The sequence below is a fragment of the Pelophylax lessonae genome (assembly GCF_965119305.1).
Source record: "Pelophylax lessonae genome assembly, chromosome: 7".
Classification (NCBI taxonomy): Eukaryota; Metazoa; Chordata; class Amphibia; order Anura; family Ranidae; genus Pelophylax; species Pelophylax lessonae.
In genome coordinates this window covers 64004678-64031121 of record NC_138774.1, presented here as the reverse complement: position 1 = coordinate 64031121, position 26444 = coordinate 64004678, and the positions used below count along the sequence as shown (strand labels likewise).

At 43.9% G+C, this 26444-nt stretch overlaps 1 protein-coding gene across 2 annotated transcripts in view; it reads right to left on the bottom strand.

Moving 5' to 3' along the window:
• The window catches only part of TNXB (tenascin XB), a 204544-nt gene that overhangs the window by 51736 nt on the left and 126364 nt on the right, over positions 1-26444 (bottom strand). For both annotated transcript variants that reach the window (XM_082263702.1, XM_082263703.1), the window contains 8 exons: positions 22284-22556; positions 20715-21017; positions 17774-18070; positions 15623-15745; positions 13977-14114; positions 13759-13878; positions 10553-10696; positions 534-664 (listed from right to left, as the gene is read on the bottom strand). In XM_082263702.1, coding sequence (XP_082119828.1) covers positions 534-664; positions 10553-10696; positions 13759-13878; positions 13977-14114; positions 15623-15745; positions 17774-18070; positions 20715-21017; positions 22284-22556 — 1529 coding nt within the window. The remainder of the gene's footprint in view (positions 1-533; positions 665-10552; positions 10697-13758; positions 13879-13976; positions 14115-15622; positions 15746-17773; positions 18071-20714; positions 21018-22283; positions 22557-26444) is intronic.

The following is a 26444-nucleotide window of genomic DNA, read 5'->3' as shown; positions in this document are numbered from 1 at the left end:
CTGTGAATGGAGAGCGGTGACTACCGGCTTGCGATCCACCAGGCTTCCCAGAGCGTGCAGCATGCGTTCCACCTGACGTGCGTTTCGTCAGAGCGTATGACGTCCTCTGAAAAATGTTGGCACTATTTCTACACTTTATGTTAATCAAGGTATTTATTTAAGGTTGATGTGCATTTCTATTTATGTATACTAACTGTGAACATCACTGGTTTACTACCACTTAGCTGTGTGACCTATACACAAAGTTATATATTTATATTTATTTTTTTATACCACTTGATTGCCAATTTTATTATCCAGGGTATGAACAAGTAATTGCTCACCCCTGAATGATTATTAGCAAGCGCTATATTAATCCCCCTAGTTTTTGGGGTTTTCAAATTTTCACTCATTTTTCTATCCTATAGCAGCTGCTTTCACCACCCCTCACCCACCTTATTTATTTAACCCACCCATCCCCAGATAGGACATCCATAGGTGCGGGGGATATACACCTATTGGAGTATATATCTTTACCGAAAAGTTCATCTTACCTTGATTTCACCTTGTGGTGTTTGGTAAGTGAGCAGATAGGCATCAGGTACAGCGTCTGGTGCTTTCCAAGTCAGCATGGCAGTTCGGGCAGTGATCTGAGTGGCTGTGAGGTCCCGGGGCGTGTCAGCACCTAAACAACAAGACAATTGCAACATTCTTTTTAAATTAGTCGATCATTTTATTCTCCCCAGATATACCCATGAACATGAATTGCTTAGTGTCCCCCTCTCAGGCTATGATCAGCCCTAGTGAGAAATGCAAGGCCACACAACAATGAGGAAACGGCATTGTACTTGTTTAATGAAACCACGCAACAAAAAATCTATCCCAGAATAAATGTCATTGTACAGTAAGGCTTGAATGCAGATGGGTCAGACAAAGTCTCTGACATAAAGTGCAACTGTGCCCAGACTATAGACATTAAGGCATTTGTATATCCTGAACAGGCAGTAAAAGAGCTTTTAAAAAAAAGCCCTCACTAACCTCTGTAGCTGCAGGTACTTTAAAGAAATTAATCAGGGAGGGTCAGGACTGGAATCCAATCAGGTGTGATGTGCACAAATGTATTGACAATGAACATACTGATAGGATGGGACAGCAGAGGGGGCAAGGGCTCATCAGTCTGCTGCTTCTTTTTCCTTATCCAGTCAGCAGGTTGGAGATAGAGAGAGGACACCATGGATATTCTGAATCTGTAAGTGGTGTCATCCGCCTGGATGTGCTGTTTGATAGGGCAGTGTAATTCTAAAGACTGGATGGACAAAAATACAAATCCCTTGCCAAGTAAACAGCTACCCCATAAATGTCATTTATTCTGTGTATTTAGATGTCTGCCTTGAATTTAGCTTAAAAAAAAAAAAAAAAGGATTTTTGTAAGATCTTACCGTAAAATCCTTTTCTCTTAAGCTCATTGACAGACGTAGTCTTCTTGATTCTCAAGAGCTGGGTTATGTTGTCTCCGCAGGAGTAGGACTAGGCAGAAAGACAAAACGTTCTGGCTCCACCTTAGGGGCAGTCCCTGAGGGTATATCCTCCCTCTCTCTGCTACAGGGAATCAGTTCTGTTCTAAAGCAGTAACAGAGAATTTAACCCAACCCAACTCAATGATAGAGGGGCGGGTACTACGTCTGTCAATGAGCTTAAGAGAAAAGGATTTTACGGTAAGATCTTACAAAAATCCATTTTTCTCTATCGCTCATTGACAGACGTAGTCTTCTTGATTCTCAAGAGCTGGGACATCCAGAAGCAGTGCCACAAATGAGGGGTGGGATTGACAAAAATCATATCCAATCTAGAAGGCCCAACCGGTGCCAAACTAGAAGTTTTAAAGGCTCATTATAAACAAAGAATGAGACTCAAAAGAAAAATTTCCAACGGAAAAAAACCCCTCGAGGCAGACCACTGGTCTCCTCAAATGGCGGCCTGCAAAACCTTGCGGCCAAACACGGCATCAGATGATGCCATTACATCAACTTTATAATGTTTTGTAAAGGTATGCACCGACGACCAGGTAGCCGCCTTGCACACCTGGACCACTGACGCCTGATGGCGAAAGGCCCATGACGCACTAAGTGCCCGAGTGGAGTGCGCCTTAACAGGGAACGGGGGCTCCCGACCCTTAATAGAATAAGCCTGTACCACCGTCTGTCTGATCCATCTGGAAATGGTCGCGGCAGATGCAGGCAACCCCTTTTTGGGTCCATCCGGGATCACAAAAAGTGAATCCGTCTTGCGAAACGAGTCTGTCGTTTTCAAGTATACCCTGATCGCCCGGACCACATCCAAGGAGTGTAAAGCAAACTCCCGAGGATGACTGGGCTTAGGACACAGGGAAGGTAACACAATTTCTTCATTCAGATGAAATTCTGAAACCACTTTTGGTAGGAAGGATGGATTCGGACGAAGAACCACCTTATCTCTATGAACCACCAGATATGGTGAACGACAAGATAATGCGGCCAGTTCTGACACCCTGCGTGCAGAAGTAATAGCCACCAAGAAGGCCACCTTCTGGGACAACGTAGATAGAGGAATCTCCCTAATATCTTCAAAGGGAGGTTTCTGAAGAACCGACAACACTAAATTAAGATCCCAGGGTGGTAACGGCGCGCTCACTGGCGGAGCCAGATGTCGCACCCCCTGGATGAAATTCCGCACCAAGGAATGAGTAGCCAAAGGCTTCTGAAAGAAGATAGCTAATGCTGAGACCTGACCCTTGATAGTACTCAAGGCCAGTTTCTGCTCAACCCCTTGTTGCAGAAAAGCTAATATTCGACTAATCGAATAAGACCGTGGACGGAACCCCAGGGGTTCACACCATGCAATGTAGGACTTCCATGTACGATGATAAATCTTTCTGGAAGTCGCTTTCCTTGCTTCAACTAGAGTAGGAATAACTGAAGCTGACAATCCCTTGTCCTTCAGCACCTGGGTCTCAATAGCCAGGCCGTTAAAGCCAGCGATCGTAAAGCAGGATGGAAGATCGGTCCCTGAGACAGTAGGTCCTCCCTGAGAGGAAGTCTCCACGGGACGTCCGCCACCAGTCTGACCACGTCGGCGTACCAAGCCTCGACGAGGCCAGTCCGGAGCTACCAGAATTACTGGAATTCCTTCCTCCTCTATCCTGCGAAGAAGTCTTGGCAGTAACGCGAGAGGAGGGAAGGCATACATTAGCTGGTATTGCCCCCACGGGGCGATCAGTGCGTCTGCGGTCTCTGCTAGAGGATCGCGGAAGCGAGCCACGAATCTCTGAACTTTCCTGTTGAATCGTGATGCCAACAGATCCACATCCGGGGTGCCCCACCGTAGGCACAACTGGTGGAAAACGTCTGGATGGAGAGACCATTCCCCCTGATCCAGAGTCTGACGGCTGAGATAATCTGCCTGCCAATTTTCCACCCCCGGAATGAACACCGCAGAGATCGCTGGAACAAATCGTTCCGCCCAGCGAAGAATGCAAGCCACTTCTTTGGCCGCTCGGACACTCTTGGTGCCCCCCTGGTGATTGACATAAGCCACGGCCGTGGCATTGTCCGACTGGATCCGAACCGGGCTGCCCTGGAGCTGCTCGGTCCAGTGAATCAGACAAGTCTGATCGCTCTCAGTTCCAATACATTTATCGGTAACCTGGATTCTTCCGGGGACCAAAGTCCCTGGACAGATAACTGACCGAGAATTCCTCCCCATCCGGATAGACTGGCATCCGTGGTCACTATCGTCCAATATATTGGCAGAAATGACTTTCCCTGGCTGAGCATCGGAGACCGAAGCCACCAGACCAGAGACTCTCTGGTCTGTTTGCTCAATCGGATCTGATTGTCCAGGGATTCCGGATTCCGATTCCATCTGAGAAGAATCTCTTGCTGAAGAATTCGGGTATGGGACTGGGCAAATGGGACTGCTTCGAAGGAAGCCACCATCAACCCCAGAACCCTCATGCAAGTCCGAAGGGAAGACCAGCTGTTGGACAGTAACAACTGGACTGCTGATTGAATCTTTCGGAGTTTCCCTACCGGAAGGAAAACTCTTGTCCTGACTGTGTCTAGAATTAGACCCAGATATTCGAGCCTCTGGGTGGGAACCAGAAATGACTTTTGCTGGTTCACCAGCCACCCGAATTCCTGTAAAGAAATCATAGTAATTTCTATGTTTTGTAGCAAGGTCTGAGGAGACTCTGCATGAAGCAGAAGATCGTCTAGGTAACCAAGAATCGATATGCCTCTTTGGCGCAGTAGTGCCAACATTGGGGCTAACACCTTCGTGAAGACCCGCGGAGCCGTGGCGAGACCGAAAGGTAACGCCACAAACTGATAGTGGTTCTCTTCTACGGAAAAGCGTAGAAACCGCTGATGTCCTGCGAAAATGGGAATGTGAAGATATGCGTCCTTGATGTCTATGGACGCTAGGACATCCCCTGGATGCAGGAAGGCTGCTACTGTGCGAATGGACTCCATTCTGAATCTTCTTATGTTGACAAAAGAATTGAGTGCCCTTAAGTCCAGAATTGGACGCACTTTGCCCTCTTTCCTGGGTATTGTAAATAGGTTTGAATAAAACCCTTGAAACCGTTCTGTCCAAGGAACGTGGACTACCACTCCTTGTTGTAGTAAATCTGTGACTGCTCTCCGCAGATCTTCTAAACGATCCGGGGATAGTCGAATATTGGAAGGGAAGAATCGCGCCGGTGGGAGAGATCGAAACTCAATCTTGTACCCTGACCTTATGACTTCGCAAACCCACTTGTCCGGGATTCTGGAAAGCCATGGATCCGGGAACCGGCGAAGACGTCCCCCCACCCCAGTTATGGGTGGGGGCGCACCTTCAGGCTTTGGACGATTTATCTTCAGGTCTGGAGGGGGCGGGCTTTTGCTTGCCCGACCAACGACCCCTGACGCCTCCTGAAGGAGCTTTGGAGGACTTAATTTTTTTCACCCGCGGGACGAAAAAACCTCTTGTGAGCAGAAAAAGAAGGCCCTCGTCTTTGACGAGTTCCTTTACCTTTAAAATTTTGCGGTAAAAAGGTGCTCTTTCCACCCGTGAGATCCTTAATGATCTCATCTAAGTTGGCTCCAAATAGACGCTCTCCTAAAAAGGGGATATTAGCCAATGCTTTTTTGGAACCTTGGTCGGCTAACCAACCTTTTAGCCACAATGTACGCCTGAGAACCACTGCTGAGACTGATGCTCGCGCCAATAATGGAGTGGCGTCTAACGCCGCATCACACACAAACTGTAACCCCTGTATCATTTGTTCCAACAAATCTGATACCGCCTGAGGGACCTCTTCTAAGTCCCGGCGTAACCACTTGGTCCATTCAGTTACAGCCTGCGAAACCAGACCAATAGCTATTATAGGTCTGAAAGCTGATCCAATCAAGGAAAACATGGTGCGAGACATAGCTTCTATCATGCGATCCACTGGATCTTTAAAAGACGGAGTGTCTTCTAGAGGAATGGCTTTATTCAATCTAGCAATTGGTGAATCCACCACAGGTGGTTCTGTCCATTTCTTAATGAGGGTTTCCTCAAATGGATAACGTCTGTTAATGCGTTTAGAAATAGTAAATTCTTCGATTGGATTGCCAAAACATTTGGGCAATGGAAAAACCTTCGCCACTTTGATGCGTTTTTTAGTCCCAAAAGGGATTTCAGTTTCAGCTATTTCCGATGGAATACCCTGTAATCTTAAGGTTTCTTGAACAGATACAATGAGTGCGTTTACCAACGCTTCCTCTCTGGCTATGGCTGATGCCGAAACATCCTCCTCGCTGTCTGAAGAGACAGGACCCGAGACACCAATCCCAGATGAAGTACCTGCAACTGCAGAAATAGGCTCAGAGTCTGAATCCGAAGTTTCAGATAATAAGGGGTTAGGCGGGGGTCGCTTTCTTGCGCCCTGTCCCTGACAAGCCACTTCCACCCGGGACACAAAAGTTTCCATAATAGCTGACAATGATTCAATCGTCAGTGGGGTGCTGGAGGAACCTGCAGACCCCTCGAGGGGATCCAGAGGAGATACATGAGTGGCAGGGTCCATGTTAATTCAGGACACCTTTGCCAGCAAAACAAAAAAACTTTTTCTTTTTTTTTTTTTTGTGTGTCTCCCCCTAGCGCAATAGCGCCCCTCAGAGTACCTGCTTCTCGATCCCCACAGAGAGAGAGAGGGACCCCCAAGGCTCACCAACCGATGCAGTGAAGTCTCCAACCAACTGCAGTCAGCGTCTGTCTTTTACAGACTGGAAGGAGCTGTTGCTTTTTCCCGGGTAGAAGGACGTGGCTCCGCCCCCTGTGTACGCCTTCCGGCGTTCCCAGCTCTCCACGAGGTAGCTGGGCTCATGAAACATGGCCGCCCCCATAGAAGAGACATAAGACTCCAAAAACATGGCGGCCGGCGTGACCTGAGGACATACATGCACTTGGTCTACGGCAAAATGGCGGCGGACCGCCGAAATCGTTTTCCCAGCACATCCACCTGCATCTCTGCTAAGTGGCGATATATGGATCTACAGGAGATACACTACAAATAAGGTAGGATTATACCTCCTATGTCTGCTGTAATGTTACAGTCTGCTGGGTAGAGTGTTAGCTCTCAAACCAAGTCCACTTCCCACAAACACATACTGTATTTACAAGGGGGACTTTTTAGTATCAGATATATACTGACCGTGTATGGAGGGGCCCATAATTCATACTGCCTCATAACGAGGAAAGAAAAAAGGGAACGTTTACTCACCATACCAAACCGACAGGCACCCTCTCTTCACAATACCCTCTCCACCGGGGTGGGGGGTTGTGGACCACTCCGGACGCCTCGACTCTCTGGTTCCTGGCGTCCAAGCGAGACTTTTAACTCGCAAGGTCAGTCCCTCCACTGGGACTCCGTCGCGGCCGACCCAGCGCGGAGCTCTGGTCTGCACGCGCTCGTAGGCAGAAATCGGGGTGACCACTGGATCTCAACATCCAGCCCGTCGCCCGGCCCCGCATACTTACTTGAATGTGTCGCGGCCGACCGAGCGCAATGCAATGGTCTGCGCGCGCTCGTAGGCCGGCTGGGGTGACCACAAGTGTCGCCCAGTCCGGCGTTTTTGCTTGAAGATCTCACAGGAAAAACACTGGAGAAAAACTACCTAAAAATTGTCTTTTTCTAAAGAAAAAAGTCTTGCCAGGACCAAAAGATCCCAGCAAGGAACTTAGGTCCTTACTCCTGACTAGACAGAAAAAAACTGATTCCCTGTAGCAGAGAGAGGGAGGATATACCCTCAGGGACTGCCCCTAAGGTGGAGCCAGAACGTTTTGTCTTTCTGCCTAGTCCTACTCCTGCGGAGACAACATAACCCAGCTCTTGAGAATCAAGAAGACTACGTCTGTCAATGAGCGATAGAGAAATAGATACACTATATTGTCAAAAGTATTGGGATACCTGCCCCAATAAAGGCATGGATGAGTGAGTTTGGGGTGGAGGAACTTGACTGGCCTGCACAGAGTCCTGACCTCAACCCGATAGAACACCTTTGGGATGAATTAGAGCAAAGACTGCGAGCCAGGCCTTCTCGTCCAACATCAGAGCCTGACTTCACAAATGTGCTTCTGGAAGAATGATCAAACACTCCCATAGACACACTCCTAAACCTTGTGGACAGCCTTCTCAGAAGAGTTTAAGCTGTTATAGCTGCAAAGGGTGGGCCGACTCAATATTGAACCTTATGGACTAAGACTGGGATGCCATTAAAGTTCAAGTGCATGTAAAGGTAGCTGTCCCAATACTTTTGACAATATAGTGTATTTGACCTTAAACCAATTTACTTCTCTTCAAGAGCTTAGAGTTTACTGCCAGACCTTACTGGGCAGGACTTCAAGATCCGTCTGAGAATCGCTTATCACTCTCTAGCTATGTGATGCATACAGCTTACCCTGCTCAGGTTATAAGTTCCTTTTGTCACCTGCTAGTTTTCTTGCAGCACTTTGCACTTATCTTAAAGCTGAATGCCAATCGAGTTTACTTTCATTCAAATACAGTATGTAGCACTGTCCCCGTAAGGCTTGCTGTATGATGACTTCTTGGGCCTCCTCTGATTACCAGCACACAGTCACTTAGGGATAAACAGCCCAGGGGTGTTGGTTTTTAGTATTTACTGTGGAACTTGGATGGGAGAAGGGAATAGTGGGATACTCCAACTGGAACTATGTACATTGGATAGGGACAACTCTCTCTTGGCCTCACCAGGTTGCTTGTGTAAGCAATCACACTGCTTAAACATTACTGCCACATGTATGGAAAAGTTTAGGTCTCCTTGCTCTTTATCCAGCAATAGACTTGGTGATCTACATTCTTTTCAGGACACTCACTAGCATCCCCTTTACTGACACCCGTCCACTGACTCTTCTAGCTGCAGGGGTGGCCCCCCCACAGGTCAGGCCCCTTGACACAGATCTGTACTCACTGTATTGCGGATTTAGATCCTTCCAGTGCCTCCCCTCCTAGTCAGCTTTACAGGACCTCCAGGTTCAGTTCCTCTCTAGCTCTTTAGGCCCTCAGGTCGACCACCTGAGGCCGCATAGCACCTCTACAGTGGAGGGGCAGCCACCTCCTTCCTCCGTGATCCCACTCTCCAGCTGAAAGACCCCATGCACATGTGCTCCTGGCATTTATACAGTATCCCAGCATGCACTGAGGCATTTTCCTCTGCCAAATCACCAGGGCTGTACTAAATGCCTGTGCACTCATTTGACCGGTTTCCTCTCACAGTCCAATATGCCTCCCTATTGGACCAGTGTGAAACACTCTTTAGACAGAATGAGTTGCACCTGAGCACATTGAGCAGATCTCAGTAACAGATCCTGCTCTCTGGTAGGCAGAGAACAATAATAAATTACCCGCAATCCCTCTGGTAAGCAGAAAGGTTTCAAAAATATACTCTTTCTCTAGCACATACCTAGGAGGGTGCTTACAAGTATATTCCCCAATAGACACAAAGGATGTAAATCCACTTTGTGTGCACCAAATGCCTTTACCCACTTGCCGACCGCCGCAAGTAGATATACTGCGGCGGTCAGCCCCTCACAGGCAAAGTGACGTTTATAAACGTCACTAGCCTGTGAGGCTCTGTGGAGTGAGCGTGCCCCCGCGCGTGTGACCAGCGGACCCGATGTCTGCCGGTCACTCTGCGATCATCGCTGCAGAGGGAGAAAGTCAGGCGGCTAGTGTAAACAAGCCGCCTGTCATTCTCCCCTGTGTAGGAATAGTGATCATACGGTTCTACTATGTAGGACCGTTGATCATTGTTCCTACAGCTCAAGCCACAGCCAATCACAGTTAGAATCACGCCCCTAGGGACACACACAGCCCCTCCCTCGCAAATAAAGTTAACCCCTTCACTACCAGTGTATTTTTACAGTAACAGTGCATATGTATAGCACTGATTACTGCAGTAATGTCACTGGTAACCCCAAAAGTGTCAAAAATGTCAGTCAAGGGTCCGATCTGTTCGCCCCAATGTCGCAGTCCCGCAAAAAAAAATCGCAGCTCGCCGCCATTACGCGTAAAAAAAAAAAACAACAAAAATGACAAAAATCTTTCCTTTTGTTAGTAAACGCAATAACTTTTGCGCAAACCAATCAAAATACGCTTTTTGCGATTTTTTTTACCAAACATATGTAGCATAAAACAAATTGGCCGAAAATGTTAAAAAAATTTGATTTTTACATTTTTTTGGGGGGGAATTTCATATAAAAAAATGTGAAAAATATTGTTATTTTTGCAAAATTGACGCTCTTTTTTTGTTTATAGCGCATGATCAAAAAATCGCACATGTGATCAAATACCACCAAAAGAAAGCTCTGTTTGTGGGAAAAAAAGGACATCGAAATTCGTTTAGGTACGGCATCGCACGACTGTGCAATTGTCCGTTAAAGTCACGCAGTGCCGAATCGCAAAATACCCCCTGGTCAGGAAGGGGGTAAAATCTTCCGGGGCTTAAGTGGTTAAAACGCAGATATTTCCTTGTTAAAGTTTATGTGACATCATGATTGTGCTGTACATAGTTTATACAGAGAGCAGAACTGTGGGAGGGGCCAAGGAGGTGTTCATACTACAGAAAACTACAGGAGGGGGCGGAGACAAGACCAGTAACCCTGCACAAGGAGAGAGAGCAGCAGTGTATGGTCTTTATTACAGGTAAATCCTGAAAAGAGAAGGGGTTGTTTTATTTGGGATTACTGCACAGATCTGGAAGAAATACAAAAAGAGACCATAGTTCAAGTAAGAATACACACAGCTCTTGTATTTAGGCAATAGTTGCGTGGCCTGGAGTTCTGCTTTAACATATTGGATAGGGTGGAGCAGTAACACCATTGTTTCACATAGAAGGCTTGGACATATTGCCTGTAAAACACACACTGCAAGAGATCCGTCCCATACATAAGTGAATTGAAGAAGTTGTTCTTTCAGGATGTATGCATCAATGAAAAGAAACCAGGGAACACAAAATGTACTGTATGAGAATAGTAAATTCTGGCTTACTAGTGGTGAAGGAGGTGGATGATGGAGCATTGGTTGCGGATCCATGTTTACTTTGCACACTCACAAAGTACTCTGTACGGGGATGTAAGCCGGACAGGGGAAGCTCAGTTCTGTCTCCAGGAACCGGTACGGTGATCAGCGGAACTGCAAGAAAAAAATGTACATCTGTATTAGAGGTAGGATGGATCTAAGACACATCATAGGAGGCTGGTGTTCCATTAGCAATGGCAGGGAGATACAATAGGGTTCATAATGTATATATCACAGAGGTGGAACTAATCCTTAAGTTCCCTTTATTGTCACATTTGTCCTTTTTCAGGATTATCTTCAGCCTCATAATAAAATGGAGCTTAGGGGCATATTTATAAAGCAGTAAGGGCTTGTTGACATTTGTAGTCAGAGGGGTGGTAAAAGTAGGCAGTTGAGTCTATGTTTTAACAACCACCCTTTTAGGCCCCTTTCACACATACATGTTCAGTTCATCAGTTCAGTCACGTCAAAATGTATCAGTTTTTCATCCGTTTTTTCATCCGTTTTTTCATCCGTTTTTTTTACATCCACTACCAATGCAAAAACTGATGAAAAACGGAATGTTTGTCCGTTTACATCCGTTTTTCGTCCGATCCGTTTTTTTGACGGATGAAAAATAGGGCATTCATCTGTTCCAAAAAACGGACATTGACGGAAGCGGATGAAAACGGATGTTACCGGATGATCATCCGTTGTCATCCGTTTTTACATAGAGATGCATTGATGTCCGTCTTTCATCCGTCAACGGATGGATGAAAAACAGACAAACGGACCGTATGTGTGAAAGGGGCCGAAGGGCTCTTTCACACGGTCCGCCTCCGTAGGCGGATCCGTGCTGCTCAGCGGGGATCGATCTGCGATCCCCGCTGAGCCGGCGGATGACAACTCCGTCTCCGCTTGCAGTGCGGAGAGGGAGGTGTCACAGCCCCCGCTGCTCTCTATGGGGAATCGGATGAGAGCGGACCGCCTGTCCGCTCTCATCCGATCCCATCCGATATGATCCCCAGGACGGATGGAAAATAGGGTTTCCATCCGTCCGGATTTGACGGACAGGATCGGATGTGGATGGCAGCGGGTGTCAGACTCAGCGGACATGTCACCGCTGACATCCGCTGCTCCATAGGGCTGAATGGGGCATCCGATCAGATCCGCCTAAAAAACTGACAGGCGGATCTGATAGGACCGCCCGTGTGAAAGAGCCCTTAGACTGCAAAGGCAGCTGGATGGGGTTGTGCACATGGCAAATTTTATACTCCCTGTCATTGTTCGGTGGGCAGTCCTGCCACCGAAATCAACCCATTCAGGTGGGTGGAGCTGCACCTAAACTACCGTGAAACCATGTGCAATGCACATGGTTGTGGCACAGGTTTTTTAAGAGTTAAATATACCGCCTCCAAGCTGCCTGTCAACCATCCTTTGAAAAGAGTAAACTGAGTCTAAATGTGACATTCACCGAACATTCACTACAGGTGAATCAATCATCGTAATGTAAAACACATTCATCAGGGAGATTCGCCTGCCGTGAATGTTTGTTGAATGTCACATTTACTATTCTACAAATATACACCTAGTCTTTTCTTTAAAAAGGACATAGGAAGCATTTTCCTCCCCAGAAAGTAGCAGCACAAGAGTTTATAAACCCTAACAATGAACTTCTCCTATTTGCTGCCTTTTGGTCTGTTAAATATTCGATGTGAAGCGTTCTGCTATAACTGTTCAATAAGTGCATATACAGGCATACCCCACTTTTAAGTACACAATGGGACCAGAGCATGTATGTAAAACGAAAATGTACTTAAAGTAAAGCAATACCTTTTTTCATTTCTCAATGCATGTAAATACACTAACTCTATAGGAAATCTTGGTCAGCTTGACATGGCACTGCTCCCAAACCATGTGACACCAAGCTTGAGGAGCATGTTAAGGGGATCCAGGACTATGACATGGTAGATTACCTAGGCAAGCTGGCCGGCCACAAAAAGGATATGTTGTAGTCCTGGGTCCCCTCTTGGTGCTCCCTAAGTTTGGTATCCCTGTCACTTATGGTTTGGGAGCAGTGCCATGTCAAGCTGACCAAGATTTCCTATAGACGCCAATGTTAAAAAACGGGAGTAGTGCCATGCCAAGCTGACCAGGCTGTGTCCGTACTCGCGAGTGTACGTAAAGTGAGTGTACTTAAAGCGGGGTATGCCTGTATACAGTTGATCCTGCAAGAAATCAAGTGAGCTGAAAATATCCTGTCCACTATGCCTGTGATGTACTTGCAACAGTTAAAAATTCTTCATAGCTATTCCCAGGGCCGCTTTTAGAAATAATGGGGCCCCATTCAGCCCTCCTGACAAGGGTCCCCCAACCCCTCCTACAACCCACCTATCCCCCCTGGGGTGCAGCGGAAAAGCAGCACTGACTTTATCTGCCTACATCCCGAAAATGGAAAAAAAAGGACTTCCTCTGCTCCCACCTCCTGGGCCCCCCTATTAACCTGATGTGGCCCAGGGAAATGTACGTCAAAAAGTTTCCCAATGCTAAACCTTTCATCCGATTTCTAAATTGCTGCATTTGTAAAATAAAAAACGACGGTATAAAGGAATAGTTGTGGTTAAAAAAAAGAAAAGAACTTTTGGGTTTAACTAACCATTTTTTTGTTTTATAATTCTCTTTTCAGGGGGCGTGGCAAGGGGTGTGTCTTTTGCCTACATACTTTGCAAATGGGTGTCCCTCATTTCCATCTCAAAAAGGTGGGAGGTATGGCCATACCTTCCAACTTTCTGAGATGGGAAGGAGGGACACCTATTAGCAAATCTATGTAGGCATAGGACACACCCTCTGCCACACCCCCTTAAAGGAGAATTTTACAAAAAAAAAAAAAAAAATGATTGGTTTAACTCCCAAGTGCTTTTTTAGCACTACTATTTCTGTATACTGGCTTTTGCAATTTACAAATGCAGCAATTTAGAAATTGGATGAAAGGTTTAGCAAACTTTTTTATGGATAAGAAGTGCATTTTATACACAACTATATAGATCAGATTAAAATGAGGGACAAACGAGAAGGAAAGAGGGACAGAGGGACTTTGTTTTGAATGAGGGACAGCCCCTCGAATTCAGGGACAGTTGGGAGCTATGCCTAAACCTACAAACATATTTTAACAAAACAAAATCATTAATCTCTCTTACTGTTCTCTGCTCTGTAGGTTACTAAATACTGATCCACAGGTCCTGTGGGCGCTTCCCAACGCAGAAGAGCTGACACTTCTGTCACGTCATGGGCACGCAAAGAACGGGGGCCGCCTCCAGCTATGAAACAAAACTCAAGATTAGAAAAATCCACTAGTAACTTGAAAATAAAATCTGATTGGTCTTTGCAGACTACGGCATAGCCATATCAGAAGCACCTGTGGTGAAGGAGCCTGTCAGCGGTGGGCTTTCCTCAAAACCTCGGACTGAAACAACAGTCACCTCATACTGTGTTCCTGGAGTCAGTCTTTTCAGTGTTGTGCTGCCCCCAACCACACTGATGCTTTCTGGTTCTCCTGCAATCAAATAAAGTTATAAAATAAAAACAAGAAGCTCAAAGCATGGGCATCCGCAGGGCAAATGCCCCCCCCCCCCCGGAATCTCAACTTCCCCTTTTAAGTGGTTGTTAAGCCACTTTATACCATCCTGTCTGGTCTGTTTAATAATCTTGTGTGTCTGTGTATGTTTTTAATAAAAATAAGCCGTTTTTTACCCATTTTCAGAGGGCCAAGCGCCGTTTGCATGACCCGTCGGCTCTCTCCTCTCCCTGTCTGCAGTGGGCGGGGGCTGAGGATTCCTCACTGATGTCAGTCGGGAGGGGAGGAGGAGGCGAGGGGGAGAGGAGGAGAGAGGCAGCGGGTCTAGTGAGCGGTGAGTGGCGCACTGAAGAATGGCCTATTTTTATAAAACACAGACACAGGGGCACACAGGATTATTAAACAGACTGTAGACAGGATATAAAACTTTAAATAAAACTACAGCAGCAGGAGGGGAGGTGGGCGGGCCCTGACACAAGAGCAGACAGGCTGGGAGGGAGGGGGGAGAGAGGACAGAGTAGGACAGGAGGGCTGCGGATGACAGGGGCATGTAAACTGACCACAGTGTCAGGGCTCAGCAGCCATGATATACCGTAGTTAGTTTACAGAGGGGAGGACATAGCCAGGCAGGATCAGCCAGGTATTTTAGGTGATAGAAAGGACCAAATCACACAGCAAAGCACTGTGCTGTATAACATGCTTTAAGGGAACAGGATACATTTTTTTTTAGGTTAACAAATGCATTGAAAATAAATGCTATTTGCTCTTTAAAAACAAATACTCAAAATAAGTATATTGATTAAGCCCCTCCCCTTCATGACATTGTTGAAAAGGAGCGGAGCATGGGTGACCTTGAAATTATGCCCCCCCCGAAAAAAGTTCTGTGGACACCCATGGCTCAAAGTAGATCTAAACCCTAACCGGATGACATTTAATTTGCTAAAGCACTTTATATTATAAACAATTGCCTTTTTTTTTTCTTTCAGAAAATACTGTTTTCACAATTTTGTCATCCTTTTTTGAATCTCAATGCTGCTGATGTCCACCAGCTTTTGCACGTGCTCCAGTATACCTACTTCCTGATGGTGAAAATGGCAGAACATTCCTGAGCAATGAGTGTCAGCACAGGAGTTTATAGTCTTCATTGAATGTTCATTTGAATTCGTGACAACACAGGACAACAATTGGGAGATAAGAACTAAATGTTGTCACCTTATCATATCATATTTTTTCAATGAAAGCGGCATATTTGTAAAAGATTGAAAAACGCTTTTAAAATCACATTGGTATGTTAAAAATTAAATGAGACTTTAGTGATTGGGTTTCCATATACCTTTAGGGTGGCTAGACCCCTATTCTAACAATATTAGGAGTTTTCCATATGACAAGATAAATTAAACCACTTAATAGAAATTCCAGAAACTCAGAAATGGTTGCAGATTAGTGGTGTGAGGACTATTTAATGAGAAAGGAACAGATATTATTACCTCCATCAGTTGGTTCATAAGACACTTTAAAGGTGGTTGTGTCTGGACTTGGTGGATCCCAAGTGACGATGGCTGATTTCTCCTGCACATTGCTGAATTGCAGGTTTTTCGGGGGTTCCAGATCTGCAACGGGAAAAATATGACTCCTTCTGAAAATGTTAAAATAAATATATATCTAAAGCCAGTTAACCCCCATGTCGGCTATTTGGACATCTATGTGACATTCGAGAAGATTTGTTTCTCACTTCCATATAGACACCATAGAAAGTGAGAGGAAGTGTCTTCAAAATAATAGTAATTTTAACTTAGAGAGTTGTTACAATCACAGTAAAATTATTGGAGTACCCCCAAGATAAGGATCAGAAAACACAGTGGCACCCTCACACATTTATATTTGCCAGATTGGGACACGAGTTAGAGTGAAATTTTTGTCTGGTAGGGTCTGCAGAGAATTGGCATATTATATATACCCGTGGCCTGCAGACTTCCATTACAACAGACAATTTTACATTGAGTAAACATTTCAATTGAAAAGAATCTCTATTAAAGATGCTGCAATAACATTAATCAGTAGAACACTAATAACCATGGATCTGCTAATGAGGCCTATTTTTATGTTTATCCAGGCCTGTGTTATACAAACTATTAAAGCCACCAACCACCAAAATACTTTTACGGAAAGCCTGGTGGAACAGATTTTCTTTTAATATCCATCGTAAAACGTTCCAGCTCCCAGGCTTAAGACATTACATCCATTAAGCCAACATTGGTCTAAGCCAACAGCTCATTAGCAGGTTTACAACATATCGTAAATGTTTTAGCAAGCAATGGAAAGAAGATTCAACATTTCCTGGCTGAATATCTCTGAATTCAGATCCTAAATCTATATATAATTCATAACCTCTGATGTGATTAAATTGGGTTAATAACAATTATTCCACTACATGTAGAAGATCACTACTATCATCATCATCTGAGAATGACAACTGCACAATCAGACATTTTGACATTCCCTCAGGCCACTCCTCAGATGTCCTGATTAGCCATTGCTATCAACACCTTCCTATGGGACCGGAAAAAAGGAGCTGTATCAGAAATCTAGAGCTCTCTTTTATCATCAAAACAAAAAAATGGCAATCCAAATGTATTTTGCTAAAACAGCGCATTTGCGGCCACCAAACTACTTGGCACTGCACTTTCATGCGGTTTGGTGCGCTGCGATCTGAAAAAGTAGTGCTTGTACTGTGGTTGTGGTGGGGGAGAGATTGGCTTTATTAATCTTTAGTAGTATATTGGCACCTTCCCCATTGTAAAAATTTGTAGAAAAAAGGGAGAGGGGGTTTCCAGATCTGTTACACCGGAACAGACATGGAACCAAAGGGGATTTGAGTGTGCCACTGATATAATAACTTTTTCCAGATTCAGTCCATATTTAAAATTGTAAAAAGGTTTTTATTTCATATGCATTAAAAACAGATGAACATACATATTTATTATACACTAATATACATACATTGTACATATATATATATATTAAGAATATTTTGAAACAACTGGAGCCTGAGGAAGCACTTATAGCGAAACGCGTAGTTCCAGTAACTATTCACATTTTTTCACAACCCCTTTGTAGGGTTGTCAAATTTGAAGTACTTTATTGTATGTACAATGTATGTATATTAATGTATAATAAATATGTATGTTCATCTGTTTTTAATGCATATGAAATAAAAACCTTTTTACAATTTTAAATATGGACTGAATCTGGAAAAAGTTATTATATCAGTGGCACACTCAAATCCCCTTTGGTTCCATGTCTGTTCCGGTGTAACAGATCTGGAAACCCCCTCTCCCTTTTTTCTAGTGCTTGTACTGCTTCTTCTGTTCAGATACATTTGGAAGCCCATTGAAATATTTGGGCTGACAAAACCTGGAACATGCAGGACTGCATGGGAAAATGTGCATTTGAACATATGTGTTCCAGTGTGAACAGCCCTAACTGAGCCTAAAATGTATTTCTTTTCAGTAACCAGTGAGATGTTTATTTTCATTTCAAAGCTGCTTTGGAGAAACAAGTGTTACGAACGAATGAATTATCATTAATTTTCCTATGATATTTGTAGAAGAAGTGATCTGGGGACTGTTTGTCTTTACCTAGAGGTGCTGTCCTTCCTGTGTTTTGCATACTGCTTTGCTCATTCCCATCTCGGATACCGTGTAATGTGACTGTGTAGAGGGTGTCAGGTTGTAGACCAGACAGAAGAAGGTTCCTATCCATGCCATCAGCTGTCACAGTGTTCAGTGGCCCATCTTGACCTTGGACTTTGTATCGGATAAGGAAGGACTGGAAAGAGCTCTCTGAAGCCTCCCAGGAAAGATGGATGGCATGTGGACCACGAGGAGAGATATAGAGGTCTGTGACAACAGGAGGACCAACAGTCTCAGGATAACCTAAAAGAAATAAAGAAGTAGACAGATTGTAAACCCATATAAAAAAAAATATGAACTTCTTATATATGCAACATGTTATATCTCGCCCGTACCATATATGGAAAATACTTGCACTTGTGTAATTTAAAGCTAATCTTCAGAAAGAGAAACTTTCATTCAAATATATTCCTCAGTAGTCACAATAGATATAACTCAATGTTGTATGTACCAACTTCCAGTTGGCAAATCCAGTTATTACATTGTAAAATTAGCAGTGATATCACCCTGCCTGTTCAGACAGCAGAGCTGTAGGAGAAACCCAGCAGCTCTACCCACTAAAGGCTACCTGCAGGAAATCTATTGGTGGAGGAAACCTCTACAAAATGAGGTTGTCATCCGTTCTCATCTGATTAAGTGTGCCCATTGTAAAGCCCCGTACACACGCAGCGATTATCGGCCGACCGATCGTCCGTCTTTTGTCCAGAGTTTTGTTGGTTGGAATGTGCCTAGACTGCACACGAATTTTCTCGCCCAACAAAAATCTGCTTCAGAAGTGATGTCATGTTTTGGTTTGCTTTCTTTGTGTTCTTTCTTCTCTGAGCATGCCCAGACTTGCTCATAAGATTTTTCCCTGTCGAAATCTGTACTGACTGCACGAAAATCGGCCGTGTTTTGACGGCGGACAAAAATTTTATAGCCTACACACCAGGATTTTATTCGGACGAAAAGTCGGAGTCGGTTGTCGGAAGCATCATACTAACAAGCCGAAAATCGGCAGATCGGACGTTGGACGAAAATTCCCTGCCAATTTTCGACGCGTGTGTACGGGGCTTAAGATTGTCCCTCACCTGCTGTTCCCTTGACAGTTCTAAAATTTGGGATTTTCCATCATTTCCTGTTTTGGTGATTGTGGTAAGCAGGACAAATAATGAGGGTGAATCTCATCAGCAGAGACCCAGATAGTGTCAAGGAGCTCATGCAGCAAGTGCTTATTCCTATGCAGTAAGTGCTCATTCCCATTCAGCAGGTGCTTATTCCCGTGCAGCAAATGTTCATTCTTGTGCGCATATGCAGAGTCACGAGCATAGAAGCCCAAGACAAGCAAGGACTAGAATGTGCACACAAATGCGCATCAGTACATATGTGTGAGCGCGTGCCGTACACTTAGGCATGCGCACGCATCCACAGATTCTGGCGCCCAGCAGCCTATTTAAACAGAGTCTGCCTGGCTTCAGTGCTGGATTGTCTTCAGCTTTGGTTCCTGTGTTTCTGATTCTAGTCCATGTCTGCTAACCTTGTTCCTGACCCAGCTATGCCTGACACCTCTCTTGTATCACCCCTGCCTGCTATATCTGCTTCTCGCTTATGTTACTGACCCCAGCTTGGGTTTATGACTACGTCTCCACCTCCTGATTTTGTACCTCACTGTCAGAACATTACCAACTTCTAGAAAAGACAAAAAAGAAAAAGAGGGGCGCACCGACCTAGTGCATTACCATAAAACCATTTATTAAAATATTAAAAAGTGTACAAAGTACTCACAAGACTGGTGTGATACAACACACATCAACATTGCATATACAGTCTCCAAGGTAGCCAAGTCCCAAATGTGACGAATGGACATGCAGATGGTCGCATTGGGGCTGCTGTGGCTAGCTGACGCGTTTCAGGGGCGAACCCCCTTCCTCAGAGCCAGAAAATGTGCTGCTGGCCTGGCTGACCTGGCTACCTTGGAGACTGTATATGCAATGTTGATGTGTGTTGTATCACACCAGTCTTGTGAGTACTTTGTACACTTTTTAATATTTTAATAAATGGTTTTATGGTAATGCACTAGGTCGGTGCGCCCCTCTTTTTCTTTTTTGTCTTTTCTACCAGTTGGTTCTGGATACCCTTGATCCTGAAGGGGGCAGCAAGACCATTAGCTCTTTCTACATCTGAGTTTGTAGTGCACCTCTTTTTACTCCATCAGACAGCACTCGAGCGCAGGAGGTTTTTATTTTACTACTTGTTTCATTACCGACTTCTGCCTGCTCCTGACCTTGAAATTGATCCTGATGCTGCACCTGTCTGCCTGGCTCCTGCTGAACAAGGCTTATGACCAGACTCCACACCACCACCACTGGAAGGACTCCTGTGTCTCCAAACTACAGCTCACTTCTACAGATTCCAGGTCCCTGCATCCTTCCACTGCCTGCCTGTAGTCCCTGTCTCCACTACCAGGGGTGCTTGGACGGGAAATGCACAAAAAAGGCCACCCTCATCATCTCAGGCTCCACAGTCAGGTACCTGACAGACAGCTATAAAAACTTCACAGTGGTTCTAAGCTTTTCCTACTCTTTTTAAAAAGTTTTAAAAACTTGACTGAGCATACACTTTACCTGAACTGAATGTATTTATACCTGAAAAGAGACAAACAATGTGCACTATAAACAGTAATGACTGGCCATATAGAAGATGTGGTGGTAAGTTGTTTGCTTTAAGGGCACCACAAAGGATTCAAGCACACACTTTGGAAATGGAGGAAAATAGGTTGAGTTCCCTGTTCTTATTCCAAATGAAGGTTAGAAAGGTAAAACCTGTCTGGTTGCTATGGCCTCCAGCATGATTTTTTCCTTAGCATTAGTTGTAATAAATGAATTTGGTGGTCTCGTATTTGGAGTACCTGTCTGGACCTCAGTGGACAGTGACTCGCTCCTCTTGTTTCCCTTTAGTCCGTACACAGTGAATTCATACTTCTGAGATGGTAGCAATCCCTGAACGATGGTGCTGGTGTCTTGCCCTGGAATCTGAAGCTCCCGAATACCTCCCTCAGGCTCTCTATACTGCAGTACAATCCATTCGAAGGGCACATTTCCTTCCACAAGCCAAGTCAATGTTACAGAGTAGTTTGTCACTTCTGAAGGGTTAAAATTCACCAGACGAGTGTCAAGAGTACTAGCTGTAGTTGGGACAACTTTTCTTGGGACTGCAATAAGGTAGAACATAGGAATTACGTCAACATTAATTTGTGTACTTAGGTTAAAATTTAAATTGTATCTCTGGTGTCATATACATCATATGAAATATGGCATATACATCATATGAAATATGGCAACCTTTGAATCATGTAACATGTTAGAAAAGGTCAACATGCAGTAAATCCTTCTAATTGGTTATGCCTCTAAAAGGTTAAGCCAACTATGTCCACTCTAGAAGGCTTAGATCTCTGGAAAAAATGAACTGTATCGTAAGCTCAACCTTGGAAGAGATACTTGCAGAGTGAGAATAAAGTGCAAGGAGATGCTGAAGATTGAGCTAAACCTATCCTTTGGCATTTCCTTTGAAAAAAGAAAAATGCAAACATGTAAGGGAACCATTCTCTCTAATATCTTTAAAAAGATTTTGGGGACAGTGGAACAAGAGGAGGATCAGAGAAGACAGGATCAAACGGCCTTTTTACACAATTAGCAGGATTAACCCCTTGGTTCCACAGGAAGTATAACAAGCCTGCTTTAGTGCATATACAGACTGGCTTTATTGTTCTGGGTTTAGTAACACTTTAATTTTTGTAATGAGTGGCCATTACTTTCTGCATGAAATGGAGTGCGTTTTTTGTTAAGTTTGTTTACTTTATTCAAACCTTGTATATGTCATATATGTATGAGGCAATCAAATTTCAATATAATAAAGTACATATATGTTTATTGCATGCAAAGTTGTGTTTCTGTGAACATTTCTGGTGTGGGGGCCCATAGCTTTTATCAGATTATCAAAGGGGTCCATGACTCAGAAAAGGTTACAAACCACTGCTCTATTGTATAGCCCTTTGCTACTCCACTGCCAGCTACTTAAAAGGTTACGTAAGGAGGTGAGGGGATGAAGAGCTGAGCCAGCACAATTGGAGACTCCTAGAAGTGGAGAGGGCTAATGCATGCAAGGAGGGAGCAGGCTGTTCTAAGCAGTCAACTCTTTTTGGGGTGCCAATTTCCATAGCAAGTTCACAGGAACATTGTAAGTAAAAAAAAAATAATAATAATACCAATTATGGAAAGGGAAAACACTGGATGTAAACACGTAAAATACCCAATTTTGATGTGCTTTTACCTAAATTTTAAAATTGGTGACAGGATCTGTTTAAATTGACAAATTAACAAATACACATAGAAGGCAAAAAGAATAGGGAAAAACTTAGAGAGTACACCTCAAAATGAGCGACTTATTGGGTGATAGCAGTTGTTGGCTGTTCCATTACCTGTGGTGGTCTCCAATGTAACAGCTTTGCTTCTCTTTCCTCCTGTAATACCATACAGAATGAATTTATACTTCTTCCCCGGTTTTAGATCTTCAATGGCAATTTTACGCTGCTCCCCATCCAATGTCACTTCCTTGGGTTTGCCCTCCGCATCGCGGTACAGAAGGAGAAATGAGTGAAATTCCCCTCCATTCACTTCCCAGGAGAGACGGAGGGACTCACTAAGAATGTCAGACACAGAAAGTGACTCCAGACGAGGAGGAGTAGATTTCTCTGTAGAAGGGAAAGTATATGATTAACAGTAGAATTTAAATTCCAAGATCCACTATGATTATTGAGTATAAGATGTAGTGAAATTATTAAGAAAAGGATACTCAAAAAATGTCTGCCTCTTCTTAAAACCTTATATCTCTTCAATAGGTGCAAAAAAATACCTGTTGACCCTTAGGGCTTCACTATGGGGGGAGCTTTGGGATCTGAGTGCCAGTTTTTCTTTTAGGCCCCTTTCACACTATCCGTCCGTCGGACGGATTCCGTTTTTCTCAGCGGGGGATCGAGACGCCGATCCCCCACTGAGCAGGAGGATGACAGCTGTCAGTTCCCCATGAATCTCTATGGGGGAAATCGGATGGGAACGGACCGTCGGTCCGTTCTCATCCGATCCCATCCGATAGTGTTTCCATCCATCCAGATTTGACGGATCCGATCGGATGTCAGCGGACATGTCTCCGCTGACATCCGATCCCCCATAGAGATGCATGGGGGGACCGTTCAGATCCGCCAAAAAAACGGATCTGAATGGTCCGGTGCGCCTGTGTGAAAGGGGCCTTAGAAAGAAGCCAGGAGGGAAATGTAATTTGCAATCAATTTAAAACACCTTTTTCTTTGTAAATTTCATCGCTTTCAAAGATCACAAATTCCAGCCAAATTTAATTATTTTTTTAATTTGCATTGATAAAGTGTATGTCAAGCCCACAACATGTCAGTTTTAGTTTTCAGAATCTATAGACAACACTTGGAAATCAACCGTGCAGAAGAAAGTATCTAAGATCACAATGATGAACCCATAGATAAAATCTGGGGAAAGGAATTTTTCTGTATTTTCCCTACCAATCAGAATTCAGATGGAATTTTTGTATAGTATATTATACAGTATAAAAAAATAGTGCTAGAAAGCATTTAGAATCTGCTGGTAAATCTGACTGTAATGCTGAAGGGAGTGTGGGGGCGGGTGCTCTTCAGGGACTCTTTCAGTTCATGTAGTACAAACAATGCTGAAAAATGGAGCAAAATACATGACAACACCTTTTGTGCGAAAAATAAAATATTTGTACTAAAAGGATTCTACATCAGAAATTAAAAAAAATTTCTTTAAGCACCTTTATGTAATCGAAAATTTGGTTTCCCTTGATACTATGGGGCTAAATTAATGAGTAACTGTAGGAATGGAGGTAGTGTATCACGTGTTGGTACCCAACCTATGTGTTCTGTGATCTACCAGAACGTCCAGAAGTTGCTAGAAAGACATCATGTAATGGGCAGAATTCAGGCATTCTTTGGGGTGGTGACCACTGTAAAGATTATGCCTCTGTCAATATCCACTGTTTTTATAATCTGCACTGGGTAGAAAAGGGAGGCTACAAAGATGATGTACAACACTGTTAGTAACTCCCTAGAGCAGGGATCCTCAAACTACGGCCCTCCAGCTGTTGCGGAACTACATGTCCCATGAGGCTTTATAAATCTCTGACATTATAGACATGACTAGGCATGATTGGAATTGTAGTTCCTGAACAACTGGAGGGCCATAGTTTGAAGACCCCTGCCCTAGAGTCAGTATGTAGGGCTTTCCAGCTCCAGCATACCTGGGGGCATGTCAGTGATCAGTCAGACAGTGCTTAGGAGGCCTCTATGGTAGACTGGTGATTGGGTTCAGAGGACTATGAGAAGCAGGCAATTCCTGCTACCCATTATAGATCTATGTGAAGTTCCTGAATAAACACATGGGGTTACCAAGAGCTGGATTTTGGCTTTAAAAACCAAAAGAGTTAAAATTTCTGTCTGTGTCCTCTCTGGGAGATTTCCCACTTACTTCCTTTCCCTGTAACACCCTACATAAGGTTGAGAAGTGGCTGAAGTTGAGACAGAAAAGCACAGACAGCAATATTAACACCATTGGGTGTTCTAACCCTCCATCGAACCACTAAAAATTAGTTTTTGGTCTTGTCTGGGTCACTGTTGAAAAAAGTTTTCATCACTTATTGTTCTGACAAGATGTGAGGGATAAAATCTTAAGGAGGCACACTAACAGAAAAAAAGACAGAGGCTCTAATGTTCCCCACTCTTCAAAAACTTAATAAAAACTTATTTTATTTTAGCAGCAATGTTCATGAAAGAAAGAAGAAGAGATTTGACCCCTCATTTAGAAGCCCCTAGTCTCCAACCACAGCCAAGCCTTTGATCACAAAGGACAGATTAAACTTTTACATTAAAATGGTTTTCAAGGTAGACAGACTTATTAGAGGACAAAATAAGATACAATCTACTTTTCAGGAATGATTCCCAGGATGACAATAAGCTCCGGATTAAAAACATGTTTTTGGATAAAATCTGGCTCCAAGTTTAGGAATACAAAAAAGCAGAATTTTACGGCCTGTCCCATGAATGATGGCAGAGCCAAAGCTCTCATCCGAGGAATCTGTTTTCTATAATAACAAGATCTTCAAATTCATTCAGACACAAAGGGGAGGAGACCAACACTGAATTAGCCATACCGAGTTCTATACAAGTCTAACCGGGTCGATAAATTTAAAGTGTAAATTTCACTTTATATCGTAAGGAGGACAAGGTCAGCTGGTAATGGCAGTGTGAAGCCATGCACATGACAGGGACACCCAGGAGCAGCACAAGCCTGTTTGTCCTGTAGCTGTAGTTAAATTCAGCAAATAGGCAGCAAACAGTTTCAGTTCAGCTGGGGCTTTGTACAGCAAGTCCATAGCATAAAACCAACAAAACATCTGCTTGTTAGAGCAACTAATTCTGGCCTAACACTTGTAGAATTTTGGTTGGACAAGAAAGTATAAAAATCAATTATCTGACCATTCGATGGTGCGTTCATGGACTCAGCTAATTTTGAATGACAAGCTTCCATAATTTTTGCCTAGGCAAAAATTGCGGAAGTAAGAGAAGATATCTTTCAGAAAAAGGTACCTGCTCCCAGAAAAAAAATGAAAAAAGCCACCAATATCATTGTAATGGTGTCGAGCGTCAGGACACCATCTTGTCTTCTCGGCATCCATTTTGTTTAGTGACCCAGGCTCCTTGAGCGAAAGTAGCCCCCACCTTTCGCTAATCAGTGTGCAAACTCAAACCAAGCTTTATCTGCACATTCTAGCAGAAGTCCTGTCTCCAAAAACACAGCAGGAGGTCGTAAAGCAGATCTTATCGCATCCTGACCGGCCAGGTCGTAAAATCCTATCTGAGAACAGATGTCCACAATAGGCTGTGTGGAATTCCCCCAGCCAAGTTGTAATTAAAAAGTAACTTACATTTGAAATAGTCGTAAACCACTGGACAGCCCTTTTGCCACTCTGATTGTAATTGGTCAGGGGTGTCCGTCACCGCCCCTTTTAAACTCAGAGAAAAAGACAGGAACTGATAGAGCAGTCAGTTCTTATTCTACCATCCAAGCCATAACATCGCTTAAGAGAAGGACCGATCACATGTTCAGCTTCTGGAACTCTGATAATACCAGGACTTTTTAAATGCAAGTATTTCCCTCTTTATCTTCATATTTCTAAATTGCTGTATTGTGTCTCTTATTTCTTTGTAACCCATTTTTCTGTAAATATTTTTATTTGCACCAATCTTCACCTTTCTTATAATTAAACCTTATTTTGAAAAGTGTTAACTTTGTCTCTAAGCTCTTAAACGCAAACTGACCCAAAAGAACCTGCCTCCTGAAAGAGCGCTACTGTTTAGGATAACTCATCTGAACATTCTTGTCTGAGGTGACAGTGTGTGTTACAGATGGTTATTCTAAAGTCATAATTGGTATTTCTAAAATTACGAGAGTCCTGTGGGCTCATTATAACGTAGAGGTGGTGGCAGAGAAAGGGTTAATTGTTTAATTAGCCCCGTGACAATCGTTCTCAGTCTGCT